At 39.7% G+C, this 20,308-nt stretch overlaps 1 protein-coding gene across 1 annotated transcript in view; it reads right to left on the bottom strand.

The window, feature by feature from the left end:
* Positions 1 to 20,308, bottom strand: part of LOC307161677 (corticotropin-releasing factor receptor 2) — an 85,432-nt gene that overhangs the window by 58,265 nt on the left and 6,859 nt on the right. The window contains exons 4-5 of the mRNA XM_079876556.1: positions 4,081 to 4,166; positions 1,907 to 2,013 (exon numbers count right to left, since the gene is read on the bottom strand). Of these exons, the coding sequence (XP_079732682.1) occupies positions 1,907 to 2,013; positions 4,081 to 4,166 (193 nt within the window). The remainder of the gene's footprint in view (positions 1 to 1,906; positions 2,014 to 4,080; positions 4,167 to 20,308) is intronic.

Here is a 20,308-nt window from a genome sequence, read left to right as displayed (position 1 = left end):
AACTTAATATGTGATATATTTTAAATTAATTGCACTTAATGTGCATTCAGTGTATAGAAAACATTGCATTTAATTCACACTTAAGTGTATTGTTAACTGACATTAAAGTATATTTTAAATCACATTAATTGCGTGTCATTATATTGTGTAGTGCACTTTAAGTATATTTTAAAAACACTAGAAGCAATTATGAAAGTAGATATAAAGTTGTAATAAAGTACCAATTAAGTTGTTCCAAAAAATCGCTCTTAATGGCAACTTATTACATTTTATTTCAACTTAATATGTGATATATTATAAATTAATTGCACTTAATGTGCATTCAGTGTGTCGAAAACATTGCATTTAATTCACACTTAAGTGTATTGTTAACTGACATTAAAGTATATTTTAAATCACATTAATTGCGTGTCATTACATTTTGTAGTGCACTTTAAGTATATTTTAAAAGCACTAGAAGCAATTATGAAAGTATATATAAAGTTGTAATAAAGTACCAATTAAGTTGTTCCAAAAAATCACTCTTAATGGCAACTTATTACATTTTATTTCAACTTAATATATGATATATTTGAAATTAATTACACTTAATGTGCATTAAGTGCGCCGAAAAGATGGCATTTAATTCACACTTAAGTGTATGTATTTAAAGTATATTATTTATGTAATAAGTACACTTTATAAAAGTACACTTAAGTGCACTTTTTTTTCACAAGGGAAGATCATGTTCCATGAAGATATTTAGTAAATTTCCTACCGTAAATATATAAAACATTTATTTTTGTGAGTGAATGCAGCAAAATCGTAAACTTTCAAGGTGATTTTCTCAATGTTTCGATGTTTTTTGCACCCTCAGATTCCAGATGTTCAGATAGTTGTATCTCAGCCTATCCTAATCCTAACAAACCATACATTTATTCAGCTTTCAGATGATGTATGAATCTCAATTTCCAAAAATTGACCCATGTGACTGGTTTTGTGGTCCAAGGTCACATAAGGTAAGAGATTGGACACCCCTCAATAAAGCAAAATACTAAATAAATGACTACACAACAAGAGCACAAGGAAAGACAGACAATCCGTGACACTGTGTAATGTCTTTTTCATACGAAGCTATCATATGACTTCAGAAGGTTTGAAAAAGAGCATACTTTTATATGTTTTCATGTCATTTTTAATATAAAATAAAAGGTAAAATTCCCCATTATTTGGTATTTAAAAAACAAACAAAAAAACACCCAGTGACTTAAAAAAATTATCTTTGAGTGTTCCACAGAAAAGAGAAAATTAGAGTAGATATTATAATGACCAAATGTTTCCTTTAGTGTATATACAATCTTCATTATCTTTAAGTCTAAGGCTTAGGGTCAGATTTACTAACAGCTTCCAGCGCAAACCATCTTTTTCAGCTGTTAAAAAGCTACTGTCAGGATTTACTCAAGACACACAGTGAAAAATGTGCGCTGAAAAGATGTGGACACAGTTATTTTTGCGGCTGATATTAAATACATTTGTAGGAGTTTCCCTTTTAGATGCAAAATGTATGTGAGGAGAGTATTTAAATGAATCACGCAAGGTGATTTACTAAGGTTAGCCCTCGTCAATTTACTGGTGTTTGCGCCATTATTTACCACCCAAAAAAAGTCAGTCTTAAACCAGACGCTAACAAGTAGATTGTGTCAGTCATTATGGAAATGATCCGTCCGAGTCTGTGTTCTTTAATGTGTGTGTCGTCAGTAGATCACGACCAGAACTTTCCACTGCCATCGCGCTCTCACGCTAATGTGTTTAGTAATCTGGCCCGTAATTTTCAAAATTTGTTCTACTTTTTTTGTTTTAGATTTCTTAACTTTGAACAAGGCCTTAGCACTTTCCTCACAAGTGCTGAAATCCCTGACACACTTACCTCAAGCACAGAAAGAGAATGAAGGCAATAACGAGAGCGCCCACAGATATACAGTGACCGAAGTAGTTTATGATGAGGGCTATCTTGTAGTGCATGGGGTACTTCCTCTGTGGAAAACAGATTCATTATTAATTCTGACATGATTACAGAAGTAATTCATTCTCTTCCTAGCATGTGATATGATATAATATGATAAATGATTGCATTTTAGCACAAATCAATAGTTATTACTCAATGACCATTTTGTCCTTGCTTAATATCTTATGGAAGCTTCTAAAAGACTCGAAACTCATGAGTCCTTGAAAGAGGTCACAAAACTGTAGACAAAATACTAAAGGATTGAATTGTCCTTTTGCAGAATGTTTCCATGCAGAAGTGAAGGGAGAAGCTGACTGATATGGACAGAAGTAATGTCAGATATGGGCTACTTCATAATATGAGGCGAAAGCAAAATAATTGGGCCAAATGGATTATGTTATGCATGTCATTCAGAATGTGTTGGATTCTGTGAACAACAGAACCTAAAAGCATTGACATTAATAGCATTAATTGATTTAAACCAATCCAAAGAGTTTTGAAAGAACTGGGAAGCAGGGAAGCTTTTAGTCTTGCAGTAGGAAAACAGTAAGCAGTGAGTACACAAAGGGAATAACTGCAGTGACTTCTAAAGGACCATCAAGTGCCATCACTCCTCAGATTTCTCTTCTTCAGGAGGACGATTTATCTGCCCGTTCTGTCTTCAGAGTTTTCTTGTGTTTCAGCGACTCGAGTTAATCTTCCCTTAGTGTGGAACACAATGCCATTTTTCATCAGTGTGTGTGCCCGTGTTCTTGCTTATTATGATCAAGGACTCTCACTGTAAGTGTGTTCGGTGTTTTGGCTTTTGCCAAGCTCAACGGCTTATCGAGATTTCACACTGCATTAGTTTTCAAAAATTAAGTGCTTCACTCAAAGTGCGCTTTCTTTTGAGGAAAAGAGTAATCCCCCGAGACCGTGGGCCGTGGAGTCGGGTTGCTGGAGATCCCGTGTGGAGCTCGAGGCTCTCTCACTCTCCCCGGACCATGCGCAGTGTGTTTTACACAGGAACGCTTGTCTTCAAGTCTGGAAGCTCACGATGTGATCTCTTTCGGCTTGAATATGTATCTGTTTAATATCACTTCGGACTTCAGAGCGGGAGGAGTAGTGTTTTGGTTCACACGAGCATCGTGGTTTCAACAGGATGAGTCCCCATGGTGCATGTTGAGATCCTCATATTAATAATCTGAGAACTGTCAGACCGTCAACAAATATCTGCCTTTCTCCTCCCTGTCTATGAGACTCTGTCAGTTTCACTGCATTCCGCATTTCAGACAACAGTTCACCAGTTTTATCGGGAACCTCACTGAGTCCGATTCTCCCATCTTGAAAAACAAAAAGAGTACATTTTTCACGCTGCCGTATTTATTAAAGATAACTTTGCTAAATCAAAATAGCCTGTGGAACAATCATTAAGACACTAACAGCTTAGGCAATTAAGTTTACAGTTATTAAAACTTAGGACACCAAAGAGACGTTTCTACTGGTTCTGAAAAACACCAAAAGAAAGACGCCCGTGGTTCTGAACAAGCATTAAACGTGCTGCATGGAGGCTTGAGGACTGCAGATGTGGCCAGGGCAATTGCAATATCTGTACTGTGAGAAACCTAAGACAGTGTTACAGTGAGAGTGAAAGTTGTCCTCGCAGTGGCAAAGCCACGTGTAACAACACATGCACAGAGTCAGTGTCTGAAAATCACAGGTAAGGATGCCAAAAGCAACTGTAATGCACAATCCCCCCATCAGTGCTCAGACCGATCGCAATAGGTAGAGAGAGGCTGGACTGAGGGCTTGTAGGCCTGTCGTAAGGCAAGTCCTTACCAGATGTCAGCGGCAGCAATGAGGGCACAAACTGCTGGACAAGACAGGAATGGTGAAAAGTGATCTTAACAGAAAAGTCACGTTTTTATCTCTCCAGAGGTGATGATAGGTCTCGCATTTGTTGCTGAAAGACTGAGCATTACGATGATCATTATTATGATGATCGATCATTTTTCTTTTACTAATGAAATGTTATAAATAATCCTGGGGACATCACTTAAGCCAAAACAGTAGAGTTCAGTAGAGTACAGTTCATGCATTCTAACACATTTACCCACCTTTTCCTCTAGAATGGGCTCACAGTTGGAGTAGTTACTTTTCAGTGCCCATGTACCATTGTCCAAGCACTCTCTGTAAGCAATTCCTGCAGGGAATGAAAGGAATTACAAAGTAAAGCCCAAAGAGGTTAACATTTCCATTGTTCAGCAGTCATAAGTTAAAATTCACATAAGTTAAAGCAAATTGGAAGTCTTTGAAGTAAATGTCCTCACTGAAGAACTTGCTGAATACACACATCATTTATAACAGCTCAACGGCATTGACTCGTTTAAATTCTTCCCTACTTCAAGGGCTGTTGGCTCTATCTAAGGTAAACCTTCCAGTTTAGAGTTTACCTATTTGATATGTTGTTTCCATTTGAGAATTTGAGCATGTAATTTGTAAAGGCACAGAACGATTTACTTAGTTTCTTATTCCAAGGAGTTATTTAGCATATCTTTGAAAATCCATCACGCTTAAATTTTCTTGCTTTGCTCTGGTTATTTTACTTTTTTTCATTTTTAATGGAAAATTCTAATCTCTTTTCCAAGCTGCACTTGGGAACTTAATTAGATTTTTCAAAATCCTGTTAATATACTGCATCTCGTTATTACAGCCATTTTAAAAGAGAATGAGTCAGCTTTTCTATCCATACTCAACGAAGAAGTCACTTCTTGTTTCAACAGATGCAGCAATCTTATAGTCATTATGTGCTTGGCTGTAAGAAGATCTGCAAGAAGATCTGTGTGTGTTGTTCTCACGTGGTATCAGGTAGCTAGGATTTCTAAAGAGTATTGGTTTTGCAAGAGCAAACAGTAGGTCTATTAGCACCATTTTGAGACACGCTGCCAATTATGACCTATTCTAAATCCAGCTGTTGTGTATAAAGTGCATTGTGATGGCCATTGCACTGAAGCATATGGGTTTACAGAACGCTCTGACAGAAAGTGTTTTCGCTCGATAAGGGTTCCCCTCAGTTGAAATCATGGTTGAAATCAGGGCCACAGTAACTCTTTTGGGGGGTACACTTGATTATGTTATGTTTTTCATCACATAAACAATTAATGATCTCTGTGTCATTACAACCCACCGCATAGATACAGGAACCCACCCCCACCCCCCCCCCCCCCCCCACAACCTCTTGTCTCAGTAAAATAGTCTGTGTGTGTGTGTGTGTGTGTGTGTGTGTGTGTGTGTGTGTGTGTGTGTGTGTGTGTGTGTGTGTGTGTGTGTGTGTGTGACTCCTGACAGAAATAAAGAAATTGAAGGTTTTTTTTTTTTAATGTATAAATGCAGAAAGTTTTCTGTGATGGGTAGGTTTAGGGGTAGGGTTATTGTAAAGGGAGAGAATATACAGTTTGTTCAGTATAAAAAACAATTACGTCTATATAATATCCCCATTTAGAAAGCTAAGTAAATATTACGTCTATGGAGAGTCCCCACAAAGATAGCAAACCAGACATTTTAGCCACATTTCTAATAATTGTATAACCAAGTTTTTAAATCATTGAACATGAACAAATGCATAAAGAAATGAAATACAAAATAAACATAATGTTAGTTCCAGTGAAATATCTACACAACCCTCTATGATATCTTTACATCCATCATTATACGTGTATTTGTTGTAAGTGAGTGACAGTTTCTCTCTGCATGCAGATGATGAGGTTTTGGGTGTGACAGCATCAGTCTGGGTTGAAAAAGACAAATGAGTTTAGAGTCAGAGTGCATCTGTTCCATTTGTTTAAGTAAAAGCACTTAAGTTTATGAAGGCCAAAATGGATAGTATGTAAGACCTTCACAATGTTATAAGGAAAAAGTGATTTTAAAAAAAGTCATGTGATAGCTTTGATGTTTTTGTTTCTGGGCATGTTTATGCATAAACCCAAGTAATAATTGAAAACTGTAACCATATGGATTGTAAATTTAATATCTGTGCCACTTGCTTAGTGGAGAAGAGGAGAGAAGTATCCTCAATTGAAGAGAGATAGTCACAGTTCTATGTTCAATTAAAATAAAAAGATTAACCCATGTCAGGACTCAAGTCTGAAGCCAGTGCTGAAATATGCATCAACCTGAGCTGTGTTACCGCCACCAAGGACACCATTTGCCCCAGGAGCCACATAAATGGTTTCACTGAGTCTGCGGTTTTCCCCCTGAACGAATTCAGGCAGTTCAGCAACAACTGGGTGCACTCGCTCATAAGACGTGCTGTCATAGTGACTGAGTCCAATTCTACACTGAGAAAAGAGATGCTCTGCGTCTGAGAGAACTCGCTCTTTTCACATTTGACTTGAAGCCCCAAACGGCGCACAAGGTCCCTGTGTGCACACAATAAAACTCGAGAGTGCTAGAATTAGCCAGTCGTAGAGTTAATTGAGAATGTGAATACCCACTTCCCTTAGCAGGCCAAGGGGAGCCTCTGTGACCTTCGTGAAGATGCGAGGTGACAGGGACCGTCGGAACGGGAGGACCTTGTACTGATACGCTCGTACCTCGAAGGCAAACATTAGGAACGGTCTGTGTCCAGGGAGAATTGAGACATGAGTCTATGCATCGTTTCATTTCCATCACCGTTAACCAATCTTGATGTGGTACACATGTCATAATGCGTTTCTGTGTCAGCATTTTGAACAGGAGTTTGTGCAGGGCCCTATTCAACAATCACAGATCTGCCCGCATCCCACAACCACAATCTCGGCTGGAGGAACAGGCTCTTCGCTAGAAGGAACGTGATCCTCGGACACAGGACAGACATTTTCTAGCCTTACGCTGAGACAAACAGGACGCTGTTGAACCTGGGAGGGTGCCTGAGAGCGCTATCCATGCTTCCAAGCTCCGCACCAAGGGAACAATCCTTTTTGACATACCTGTGGTGGGTATCTCACGGTGCAACGGAGCAGATGTTGCCATGTCAGAAGGACATGCGTCCCGAACTAGTGACTGAGTGGAGTGTGACGAGGCAAGGAGTTTGCGTCCATAGAGCTCCCTGTGCAAGCATTCGATGTATGGCCGTGGTGGTGACGAGGGCCATAAGCATCGATTGAGAGAGAATGACCCAGGGAATGAGGAAACTGCTCTTCTTCTGACCGTGAAAAAGCCATCGGCCCTTCAACATCTGGCATCACCTCCTACTATAAACGAAAAAACAAATGAAAAGAAAAACCCATCTCCTCCAGGCCCTTCAGCGGGGGACGGAGTGGAGCCTGTGTTCTTCTTCACTGTTCACTGCCGAGAACTGCTGTGAGAAGTCCTGGACAGTGTCAGGAAAGCGGCCACCTTGGGAGGTGGGAGCATCGAGTAAGTGGCACTTTCTCAGCATCTCGTGTCTGCGCAAGGTTAAGCCAGAGATGGCACTCCTGGACCACCAGGGGGACATCACCCGACCCAGAGCCCGTGCCAAGCGCAACTCCTGCATCAAACCTGGGTTAGGACTACCCTAGTGCAGTTGGCTTGGCCTGATGGACCTGCAGGATGGCCATGCCATACAGGGCGGAGGCAGTCTGACCAGCAGCACTGTAAGCCCTTGCCGTCACTGACGAGATGAACTTACATGCCCTGGACGGGAGCCTGCTAAGTAGATGGGAGGCCTGTGGGGATTGTGATCGTCAGAGGGAGAAAGGTGTCGACCACATCCAGAAATACATGGGTGGAAAGACATCTTTAAAAAGACGTTGTCCGCCGGTGTTTGCTCTTTAAGAGGACCTTTGCTCTTTTTTGCTGTCAAAGTGCCTAGTGGAACTCCCTGCACTTAACTTTGCATTGTTGGAGAGAGACCACCGAAGCACAGTGTACAGGTTTCCAACTGCTTTTTACTTCTTCAGAGATGAATGAACTGTCAGCGCTGATGCGACTGCTCACCTATGAAGAACACATCTAAGTGGAGCCATCTCCTGTTTTACGCGGATGTCCTGGGGAGTGGCATGCAAATCCAACTTGCCAAATCGTGACGTGACGTGACATGACAGGAAGGCCAAGTATGGTAACCTATACTCAGAGTGTACTGTATTTTTCTTTTTGAAGTGATTTCAATCATATTTCAAGCAATTCAATAACATCATGGTGAACAGCGCGCATCTGAAGTGTCTCAGCTGAAGGAAATAATCAATTATTTTTCGTCTTTGATATATATTGGCCAAAATTTTCTTATTGGGCCAATAACGATAACATTAAAAATGAACATATATCGACCGATACCGATATGGTGACCGATATATCGTGCATCCCTAATAAAAACATTCTAAATGTGTTGAAACTAAGCAATCTGAAAGCGGGTCAACATCTACAGTGAACAGTTTCAGAGTGAGTGAGTGTGTCTGTGCTTGGAGCATCTGATATCCACGGACCGTTGGCAGAACGTCTGAAGCATACGGCACACTTTTCTGGAAACACTTCAGGAGTTTCGAAGTCGCGATCTGATTGGTTGAATTCTACAGGATGTCTGGGAGACGTGCGTGTTGCGGTTTTTTATCGGTCCACCGGGAAACAAATGCCGTGACGCCAAAACCCCTCGTGGAAGAAGAAAGCCGTTGTGTTTACAACTGTGACAATGAGCGCTTACCAGGATCAACTAAGCATTGGATTTTCAAAAGTATGTGAAGTTCGCGGCTCCATTGTTGCAGTTAACTTGCACAACGTCCTTGAATGAATCATTTATTAGATGCACGCCGGTCTGTTATTGTAGGGATATCAACATTATATTGTCACGCCCCTAAACATAACGCGGAACAAAACAAACTGTGATTGGTTGCGTTACATGTCAGTCAAACGTCTCTTGGGCGGTCCTTGACCAAGAAAAGCTGCGATAGAGTCCAGGCCTTCTGCCGTCAGTCTGAAGCTCTGGCTACGCGAGACTAACAAACTCCACCAAAACACACTTTTTCCACAAGTCCATTATAAAACACTTGCCAGACATGAATTTTGAGAGTGTACATACATGGTTTGTTTGTGCATTAAAATTAACAGACTCACTCATGCTTAAAGTTCTATTCCTGTATGTCACTGCAATCGTCTTTGCCTTGATTACAATCGACATCAACCAAAGCTTTACTAGCAAGACACTGATTTGCTTCATCAGCCGAGAGTCGTAGTTTGCCATCATAATGCTCAGGCGCCAGTTGAATGTTTCAGCCACTCAGGACTGTAACAGAGGAGTCGCACAACTCAAGGATTGTTTCATATTCAGGTTGTTTTTTAAAATCTAAATACACACTGGATTGATTCATTTTTGAAAACTGGACATGAGTCACTATCCTCTCTGCCATCTCTAATTTAATCTGACCGGTTTTGGACTGACTGATTGAATGCATTGCCTTACTGAATCCTTGGACTGAAATCTTTTCCGGAGAGTGGCGGCTTTAAATGATCTGATCGCATGCAGAGATGGGAAAACATAATGATGTCTCTTGTCAAAAAATGTACTTAGTATTATTTTTGCTATAATGTATAATATAATGTATAGGTCGGATCAATTGCCCGCCAGCAGTACAGTGTGGGTTAAGGGGCTTCGTGGAGATCAAATGGAGACTTTAGCCTACGCTTCCTGTGTCCCAGATTTGTCTCCTGAGATAATGAACTCTTTCAGAAGAGATCTCATCAAAGCAAATTACCAGAGCAACTGGAGTCCACGAAAAATGTATAAAGCTATACTCTAGCTATACTCTTTCTCAAAAACTATTCATTGTGGGTATTTCAGTTAGAGAATGCAAAAAATTAAATACAGAAAATATATACATAATAAATAAACATTGTTTGTCTATGTGTGTGTAAAGGTGTGTGAATCTTTGGTTTGTCTAGTTGCGCAAAACTCTGCTCCAACACACATCCCTGCATTTGCATTACTTGACCACATCAGAGAGAACAGGTCATTGTTGTAGTAACTAGGATCCTAAACTATTATTTATTTTCTTGCATTAGACTTGTTTTACCTAGAAAAGAACTGCACTCACAAAACACCCACTGACCATTAACAATCTTCTTTTTTTTTTTTATCCTCATTTAGCATATTTCACACACAAAAATAGCACTGGAATGAGCAAAAATGGGTGCTGCTCTACACAACCCTCTAGTACAACAACATTCCCTTTTAAAGTATACATGTGATTACTTTAGTGAAATAAGCAACAATAAGACTTTACCCCTTCTGAAGAAAAAAAAAAAGCCCAGAATGAATTTAGGGAAGTTGTTTTATTTGTCAATATGGGAATCTTTGCCTCCACTTTTGAGGAATGATTCCTCCAGGTGCTGTCGAACACAACAGGTGAAGCCGAGCAGAAGTGGAAACCAGTTGATAAATGTTACAAGGTTCATCTCAAATAGCCTTAAAATCAACAAAAATGGCCTTTATGTAACTTGGATACAGCTTTAGAGAGGATCACATTTAATTGCTCGGAGACCCTATTTTCACGTTTGTGTTGGCACACAGAATCAAACGCTCTCTCCTCCGCAGTGACTGTTCTCTCTGACGCTTCAGAAGTCTACACAATAGATGCCTTCACGTCTTCCCACTGTTTTCCCTTTGCACTTGTTAAATCATTCTCACTTTAGTTTTACCAGCCCACCATCTTTTTCTTTTATTTTTCCACCGAGGTGAGTTTAACTTGATTTATTTTCATAAGTTTTTATTGACCTCAATAAATACCTAAAAACTTCACTGTTGTATTCAGGAATATTTACCCACCATTTAACTACAGAATGTGTTTGTGGATGAGCCGAGTCACTGATCAAACAGCGCAGCATGTGTGTGAGTGAACTATATTTGCACAGTAACCAACTCTCTGCTTAGGGCCGTGGCTAATTAGGTAACGATCTCACCAACTAGACATCACTACATCTCCCCCTCCCCAACTTGTTTACTCAAATATGTTACTATTCCGGCATAATAAACAAACTGTAACCATTTTACCCACTTTTAAGTGTCTAACAACGGAAAAAATTATTAAGCTAAAAATTATTAAACTATTCTGTAGCTCCAACAGTAGAGCGTTGGCCCTTGCAACGCCAAGGTCATGGGTTTGATTCCCAGGGAAAGCAAGAACTGATAAGAATGTAAATGTGTATCTTGAAATGCAATGTAAGTCGCTTCGGATGAAAGTGTCTGCCAAATGCATAAATTAAATGAGAAAATTAAAATGAAATTACTGTTTGATTAAAATTACAATCGTTTTGTTTCTTTCTTTTTTTGTTTCACATGAACATAGAACTTCTCTTTTTTCACATGAACACCTTGAGGAGGTCAGGGTGGACGACCTGAACACTCCTGGCACGGTGAGAGGATTATTCTGCCTCTCTGATCACCAGCCATGAACTAAAGGTTCATTCGTCTTAGTGGGACAGACAAACGCCTCAACCTTGTGTAAGATCCATGTTGGGTAGGTATAGCAGGCTGCGGGCTTCGAGCTGGATGATGGATTGTGGGCGTCTGACTGTCAGGTTATCTGGTCATCTTCAGGTATGTTGTCATCTTCAAATAAGTCTGGCCAAAAGTTCTTAATCCTAACAGTCTCTCCAGACTTTAGTGATGAGAAAGATCTCTTGTTGAATGCATGTCTGTGCGAGCACGTAGACTGGGTTCAAGCTGTTCGTCAGCATCTGGGCGAGTGATGGCAGCATTGGGAGGACAGATCTCGTTCTTCTGCCCACTGACAGCTCCGCTGGACTGTAGCCATGTGGAAGTGGTGTAGAGTGGTGTGCACCGTCTACATTATGTTCTGGCAGAGAGCTAGCCAAATAAAAAAATAAACTAGCCCAATGGCAATAAACACTGATCAGGACTCCTGGAATCATCCCAACCTTCCCCCCATTGTTTCAGTGGCACACCAAGGCTACAAAATATGCAAAAAAAATGATTTTTGATGAAGCACACAGGTTATGTTTGGAGCACACAGGCTCTTCGTCAGACTGTGTATAAAATGCCATGTCACATACTGCTCCTGCATCTCTCTGCACTTCACCCTTAATTGCATTCAGTTCATTTATTTATTTATTTACTTACTTACTTACTTAAAGAGCAGTATCCACCTTTATTTTTAATGTAAAAGTGGCCATTTATAACCTGAATTTGTTTGGCCTCTGGTGTCACCCGCTGCCGGTTAGTTTTTGCTGTACAAAACAGCTTGTTACACTACTTTATATTACAAACTGGTATTTCTTACCATATTATTTTAATGTAATGTTGTAATTATAAATACACTGGTTTGTAGCTGTCACAGTTATGTTCAGTTTGTTTAGTTATCATGGACTTTTAGTTTGTATTCACAAGTTTTCTATCGTCCTTTGTTCATTTTTCCCGCTCCTCCTTCGATTCTATATCGTTCCATGGCAACGTCATCATGAGTTTGTTCTTTTCAGCTGTGCTTGATTAATTATCTTGTTTGAGTTTGCTGTTTAAATGGTCACGTTTGCGTGTGGTGTGTTTTTCCTCTGCCCTATTTTGGATTGTCTTGTGTATTATTATTAAATATTGCGTGTGAACTTCATCATCTGCCTCTTCAGTCTGTTCCTGCATACTGTGCTGACAGTAGCACAAATATTGTTGCTGTTTTCTGCACTTTGTTATCCTTTAGTTATTTCCCTATAGCGGCTAATGAATCATAAGTCTTGCACATTCACAGAAAATAAGGTGGATAACAAATGCCAACAAAAGTAACAAAGTGATTTAATCAACCTTACAGAAATATATGGATCTTTGTAAGTCTTTTATCACTGTATTACTCACAGAATTATGACCCAAAAACTTTAAAAGCTTTCGATGACTTGAACAGTTTATGTTAATGATAAAACTTAGTAGTTCTCATGACTTAAACTTAAACTTAAAAGACATGACGTGCACTTTATGTCAAGTCTCCTGAAGCTGAACAATGGCTTTGCTTGAAGCGCAGAAATGTAAATTCACAGACATTATTGAAGCCCTGAAATCTCATTTGCCATGATGCTCCACGCCAGGTTTGATTTCAGCGACGCCAAATACTATTAGCTCGTGTGTGTGATCCAATCTAACACAATATGCCATGTTTGAACATTTAGATAATGAAATTTGAGAGCTGCAACAGCAGAGAACATTTGAAGTCAAGCATCACCGTTGTATGGAAAAGAGCTCTAGGTAGATTGTTCAAAATTTCTCCTTTTGTGCTCCACAGAATATAAATAGCAATTTACAGGTTTGGAACATGGGAGAGAGAATATAGGAAAATTAAGGAATAATTCACCCAAAAATTAATTGCAATACAAAACATCACTCCAAATGGCATGTGAACAATTATTTGGCTTTATCTCACTATTTTGGTTTATTTTGAACAATACATCTATTGTTTATCACTTAAAAGCAAATGTTTTGGGGGAAAAAAATGTGTGTGACATTTCACCCCATAATGCAAAGATATTCTAAAGATTTTTTAAATTGGTTTAGGTGCCTTATTTTTGGAGCCATTGTATCCTGTGGCACATTCGCAGACCGGTTTCAATGACTAATAATTGATAAGATCCTTCAGGGTTGGCAGATTGTTGGTCTGGAAATGAACCTTAATGGAAGGAAAAATCTAACCAGGAAATGGGAGACGCTGCATAAAAATAGCCGTCTTTATCAGCTCAATCTATTTTTACATTTTCTTCTCACCACCGGCTCTGTCACGGGACTGAATTCATTCTGTCAAAGCCCGGGAGCTTAATCCACCTCAATATGTGGCTGATCCACGTTCAAATAAAAATATTCAGCTCGACCCAGGGTTTTGACCCAACACACAAAATCACTTACAGTAAAACCAGTTATAAATACATGTGTACTATAGTGGGCTAGTGGTGCAAGCTTCAGTAACATCTGAGCATGCTGGATCTGACAGGCACGTTTATAAAAGCTACTTAAATGCCCTAATTGATCTAAGGCCTAATCCTGGCTTTATCTAAGCCCTGTCTGTGAAACCAGGCCTGAGATTCACAGAATTGTGCAGCAATTTAAATACAAGTATCACTTACTGACATGCCAAAGTCATGCTATATTGCCATCATATGCTGTAGAGCACATTAAAGGGGTGGTTGATTATGATTTCCCTTTTCTAACTTTATTAGTGTGTAATGTTGCTGTTTGAGCATAAACAACATCTGCAAAGTTACAACGCTCAAAGTTCAAAGCAAAGGGAGATATTTTATTTTAAATAAATCACTTTTTAAGGACTACAACAAACGGCTGGTAGAGACTACACAACATTCCTCCCGGGTTAGTGACATCACTAACCCTAAAATTTACATAAACCCCGCCCTCAGAACACGATTTATAGATTATCAAGACTAATATGCTAATCAATAACTAGAAGATAACTACACATCAGCTACATAAATTCACCAACTAACCATTCAGAAATGTTATCTACATGTTGTCACTTCTTCTTGAGTCTCTCTATCTTTGTCAGACTCCGGTTTGAACATAAAAGACTAAAAGTTTTTGAAATTTTCAGTGCATGTCTGTGTGAGTGAAAGCTCTTGAAGCTCCGCCCTCTGTGCCGGGAGCAGCAGCTCATTTGCATTTAAAGGAACAGACACAAAACGGTGCATTTTTGCTCACCCTCAAATATGGACAATTTTAACATGCTAAATAAAATTATCTGTGGGGTATTTTGAGCTAAAACTTCACATACACACTCTGGGGACATCAGAGACTTATTTTACATCTTGTGAAAAGGGCATTATACCACCCTTTTAAGCAATGGAAAAAATGTCAAACACGTCCATTGTCATGACACACGTACACATTCATGGAGGTGACGGTGCCTCATTGTTTATACGTAGGTGTTAATATGAAAAATGGAAATACTCGCAAAGTTAGATAAAAGTTTTAGAATGTCTAAAGTGGACTATTTAAATTAGGTGTAACCTTTAACTTTTACAGGGACACATTTTTTTTGAACAACAATTTTTTTAATGGTTTGGATAGATGCTGAAAGTAGGCAAGAGCCAATCAATAAATAATAAAACTTCCTGTGGAGGCAATTTTGAATTTGTAACAAGTGCAGTGCTTGACTCAGACTCCAGTGATAAAGACTCCAGACTTGACTCGGACTCCAGTGATAAAGACTCCAGACTTGACTTGGACTCCAGTGATAAAGACTCCAGATTTGATTCAGACTCCAGTGATAAAGACTCCAGACTTGACTCGGACTCCAGTGATAAAGAATTCAGACTTGACTTGGACTCCAGTGATAAAGACTCCAGACTTGATTCAGACTCCAGTGATAAAGACTCCAGACTTGACTCAGACTCCAGTGATAAAGACTTCAGACTTGACTTGGACTCCAGTGATAAAGACTCCAGACTTGACTCAGACTCCAGTGATAAAGACTCCAGACTTGACTCTGACTCCAGTGATAAAGACTTCAGACTTGACTCAGGCTCCAGTGATAAAGACTCCAGACTTGACTCGGACTCCAGTGATACAGACTCCAGACTTGACTCGGACTCCAGTGATAAAGACTTCAGACTTGACTCAGACTCCAGTGATAAAAACTTTAGACTTGACTCAGACTCCAGTGAAAAAGACTCCAGTGATAAAGACTCCAGACTTGACTCAGACTCCAGTGAAAAAGACTCCAGACTTGACTCGGATTCCAGTGATAAAGACTCCAGATTTTCCTCAAACTCCAGTGATAAAGACTCCAGACTTGACTCAGACTCCAGTGAAAAAGACTCCAGAGGACTCCAGTGATAAAGACTTCAGACTTGACTCAGACTACAGTGATAAAGAGTCCAGACTTGACTCAGACTCCAGTGAAAAAGACTCCAGACTTGACTCGGATTCCAGTGATAAAGACTCCAGATTTTCCTCAAACTCCAGTGATAAAGACTTCAGACTTGACTCAGACTCCAGTGAAAAAGACTCTAGACCTGACTCGGATTCCAGTGATAAAAACTCCAGACTTGTCTCGGACTCCAGTGATAAAGACTCCAGACTTGACTCGGACTCCAGTGATAAAGACTTCAGACTTGACTCGGATTCCAGTGATAAAGACTTCAGACTCCGGTGAAAAAGACTCCAGAGGACTCCAGTGATAAAGACTCCAGACTTGACTCAGACTCCAGTGATAAAGACTCCAGACTTGACTCGGACTCCAGTGATAAAGACTTCAGACTTGACTCAGACTCCAGTGATAAAGACTCCAGACTTGACTCTGACTCCAGTGATAAAGACTTCAGACTTGACTCAGGCTCCAGTGATAAAGACTCCAGACTTGACTCGGACTCCAGTGATACAGACTCCAGACTTGACTCGGACTCCAGTGATAAAGACTTCAGACTTGACTCAGACTCCAGTTATAAAAACTTTAGACTTGACTCAGACTCCAGTGAAAAAGACTCCAGACTTGACTCAGACTCCAGTGATAAAGACTCCAGACTTGACTCAGACTCCAGTGAAAAAGACTCCAGACTTGACTCGAATTCCAGTGATAAAGACTCCAGATTTTCCTCAAACTCCAGTGATAAAGACTCCAGACTTGACTCAGACTCCAGTGAAAAAGACTCCAGAGGACTCCAGTGATAAAGACTTCAGACTTGACTCAGACTACAGTGATAAAGAGTCCAGACTTGACTCAGACTCCAGTGATAAAGACTCCAGACTTGACTCAGACTCCAGTGAAAAAGACTCCAGACTTGACTCGGATTCCAGTGATAAAGACTCCAGATTTTCCTCAAACTCCAGTGATAAAGACTTCAGACTTGACTCAGACTCCAGTGAAAAAGACTCTAGACTTGACTCGGATTCCAGTGATAAAAACTCCAGACTTGTCTCGGACTCCAGTGATAAAGACTCCAGACTTGACTCGGACTCCAGTGATAAAGACTTCAGACTTGACTCGGATTCCAGTGATAAAGACTTCAGACTCCGGTGAAAAAGACTCCAGAGGACTCCAGTGATAAAGAATCCAGACTTGACTCAGACTCCAGTGATAAAGACTTCAGACTTGACTCAGACTCCAGTGAAAAAGATTTCAGAGGACTCCAGTGATAAAGACTTCAGACTTGACTCGGATTCCAGTGATAAAGACTCCAGACTTGACTCAGACTCCAGTGATAAAGACTTCAGACTTGACTCAGACTCCAGTGAAAAAGACTCCAGAGGACTCCAGTGATAAAGACTTCAGACTTGACTCGGATTCCAGTGATAAAGACTTCAGACTTGACTCGGATTCCAGTGATTAAGACTTCAGACGTGACTCGGACTCCAGTGATAAAGACTCCAGACGTGACTCAGACTCCAGTGATAAAGACTTCAGACTTGACTCGGATTCCAGTGATAAAGACTTCAGACTCCGGTGAAAAAGACTCCAGAGGACTCCAGTGATAAAGACTCCAGACTTGACTCAGACTCCAGTGATAAAGACTTCAGACTTGACTCAGACTCCAGTGAAAAAGACTCCAGAGGACTCCAGTGATAAAGACTTCAGACTTGACTCGGATTCCAGTGATAAAGACTTCAGACGTGACTCAGACTCCAGTGATAAAGACTCCAGACTTGACTCAGACTCCAGTGAAAAAGACTCCAGAGGACTCCAGTGATAAAGACTTCAGACTTGACTCGGATTCCAGTGATAAAGACTTCAGACGTGACTCGGACTCCAGTGATAAAGACTCCAGACATGACTCAGACTCCAGTGATAAAGACTTCAGACTTGACTCAGACTCCAGTGATAAAGACTCCAGACTTGACTCGGATTCCAGTGATAAAGACTCCAGACTTGACTCAGACTCAAGTGATAAAGACTTCAGACTTGACTCAGACTCCGGTGAAAAAGACTCCAGACTTGACTCAGACTCCGGTGAAAAAGACTCCAGACTTGACTCAGACTCAAGTGATAAAGACTCCAGACTTGACTCCAGTGATAATTGTGTTAGCCGGTCACAACCAGAGACAAACTGGTCACACATGGAGTTTATGTTGATTAATTAGCAATTCTACTGTTATGTGACAGGGATAGAAACTATGAATATGTTACACTTTTAAGAAGGATACAATGTCACTTCCTGGGGCAACACATTTATTTCTGTTCAAAAGACATGAAAACACAGGTCAAACAAGGAGTGCTTTTCGTTGCATGTATACCGCACTTCATCACGTACTGAATGCTACTTCTATTCTGATATTCAGCTACTGATGCGTAGTGTAACGCTTGGGTCCCCTGCTGACGAACCTGAGTTTAACGACAATGATTTTACTCAGAACACAATGCAATCCAGTAATACAAATAAATTTCACAATAACGTCTTTACCAAGTTCAACATTTAAAGGGTGTGCAATTTTTATCTGTCCCTTTTGAAATCCTCAGTGCTACAAATACATTTCCATGGCGACAAATCAATCTAGTCATGTTACACTGTGTGCTATGTGACTGATGTAGCATTCGTATTTCTTTGTTTGTTTGTTTTATATTCAAAATATTGTTACCTAGACTGTGAAAAACTTTATAGTTACTTTATAGATTACTTGCTCTAAATAAAATGATGTTTTGAAAGGTTATCTTTTAGATTATTATTGCCGCTTGGCTCCTAAACTATGGAGTCATCTTCATAGCACTGTTCAAGACTCTCTCACTTTAGGTCTAGACTAAAGACCATTTCTTTCAGTCAAACATAGCCCTGATTCATTCATTCTTTTGCATTCCTTCTAAACAAATCCCCAAAACGTGACCTGTGCCATGCGTTCAGCGAGGGGCATCTCAATTATTCAACGTCTGTGTCTCTACAACCTTCTTTAACAGAGGATGAACTGCTGCTGCTCTCAGATGGACACTCCTGCACTCTAATGTTCAATCCTGGATGGAGCTCAAAGACTACAATCAATGGACAATCATATTTATTTAAGTATAGTCATTATATTTGGACTTTATCGCCCGAGGAGAACTAGCCACCTGGTGCTGCCTGGTTTCTCCAAAGGTTTTTTTCTCCATTAGCCAACATCAATCATGTTCTTTGCTACAGCTGCTTTTTGCTTGCACCCTAGGGGACTAAATTAATAATGCAGCTACTATGTAAAATGTGTTGTGTTACGCCATGACTTTCAATTAATTCCTCAATTAAACTGCTTAGGGGTAGGCGGATTCATTGAAATCTTTAACCTTCTCATTGATATGCATCATTTTAATCATGGCAGTGACACACATCACAAATAGTAAATAGGCTCATCATTACATCAAATTGCTATACATTGAAGAAAACATTACAGGTTTTATAATCTTCAATGTCAACACTTAAATAATTAATAATTCCAACCTACAACTACTATAAGTGTATCCAACTTTACCAAAATACATACAGTACACACATGTAAAGCAATATAAACTATATGGCTAATCTTAACTGCTTGACTCTTTATATCATCACAAAATGTAAAGTATATTATTGCCCAGCAATATGTTTAAAGTTGGATATTTAGTACATCCAGCTTACCAGCATAGATACGGTAAACTCACATAAAACACTATATGCTATATATATAGTAAAGCTCAGCTTCATGATCATTTGTATCACAGCAAAATGTCAAATATATGATTGCACAGCACTATATATAAAGTTGAATACAAGTATAAGTGTAAACTTGACCATAATGTTGGTTTCTACTTTAGTAAAACTTCATTCGAACAACTGTGACATTGCATTTATGTGCAAGAAATTGTTAAATTATGTATTAAAACTGTGGCGACTATGAATCCAAGTTATGACAGTTGAAGAGAAACCCTCATTTAGTAGCAATTACACCATTAATAGCAGTTCTGTTCATTTATCACAATATTGCAAGTGAACAGAAGTGCTCTGAGTGTTTCTACAAGATGCTCACTAAAGTACTGTGATCATATTGCATCTACTATGACTTCAATCATTACATAAATCAATTACGTTTACATACAGTTTAATCAGACATTACACAAACACAGATCTTCAATGGAAAAAAACACAAGCTTCTCTGATGTGGAGGACGACCAGGGAGAAATGATCAGCAATGTTTTAACCCAGGGCTTAGGCCACATTTACACATAGCCGGGTATTTAGAGAAACGAATATTTCTCCCCCTCCGTTTTCAAAAATAACATCGTGCACACAACATCGTTTTCAAAAAAAGTTGCCGTTTACATCAACCCGCATAAATACAATGGGCGGCAGTGTAGGGAGAAGGATAAAGCCATGCAAGCCAATCAGAATCCTCAAAATCGACAACAACGAATAGCACGAGCGACTTCCTGTTCCTTTCAAAACAACAGACATGGCGCG

Source organism: Squalius cephalus, assembly GCF_949319135.1.
Source record: "Squalius cephalus genome assembly, chromosome: 7".
Lineage (NCBI taxonomy): Eukaryota > Metazoa > Chordata > Actinopteri > Cypriniformes > Leuciscidae > Squalius > Squalius cephalus.
This window is presented reverse-complemented; position numbering and strand designations above follow the sequence as displayed.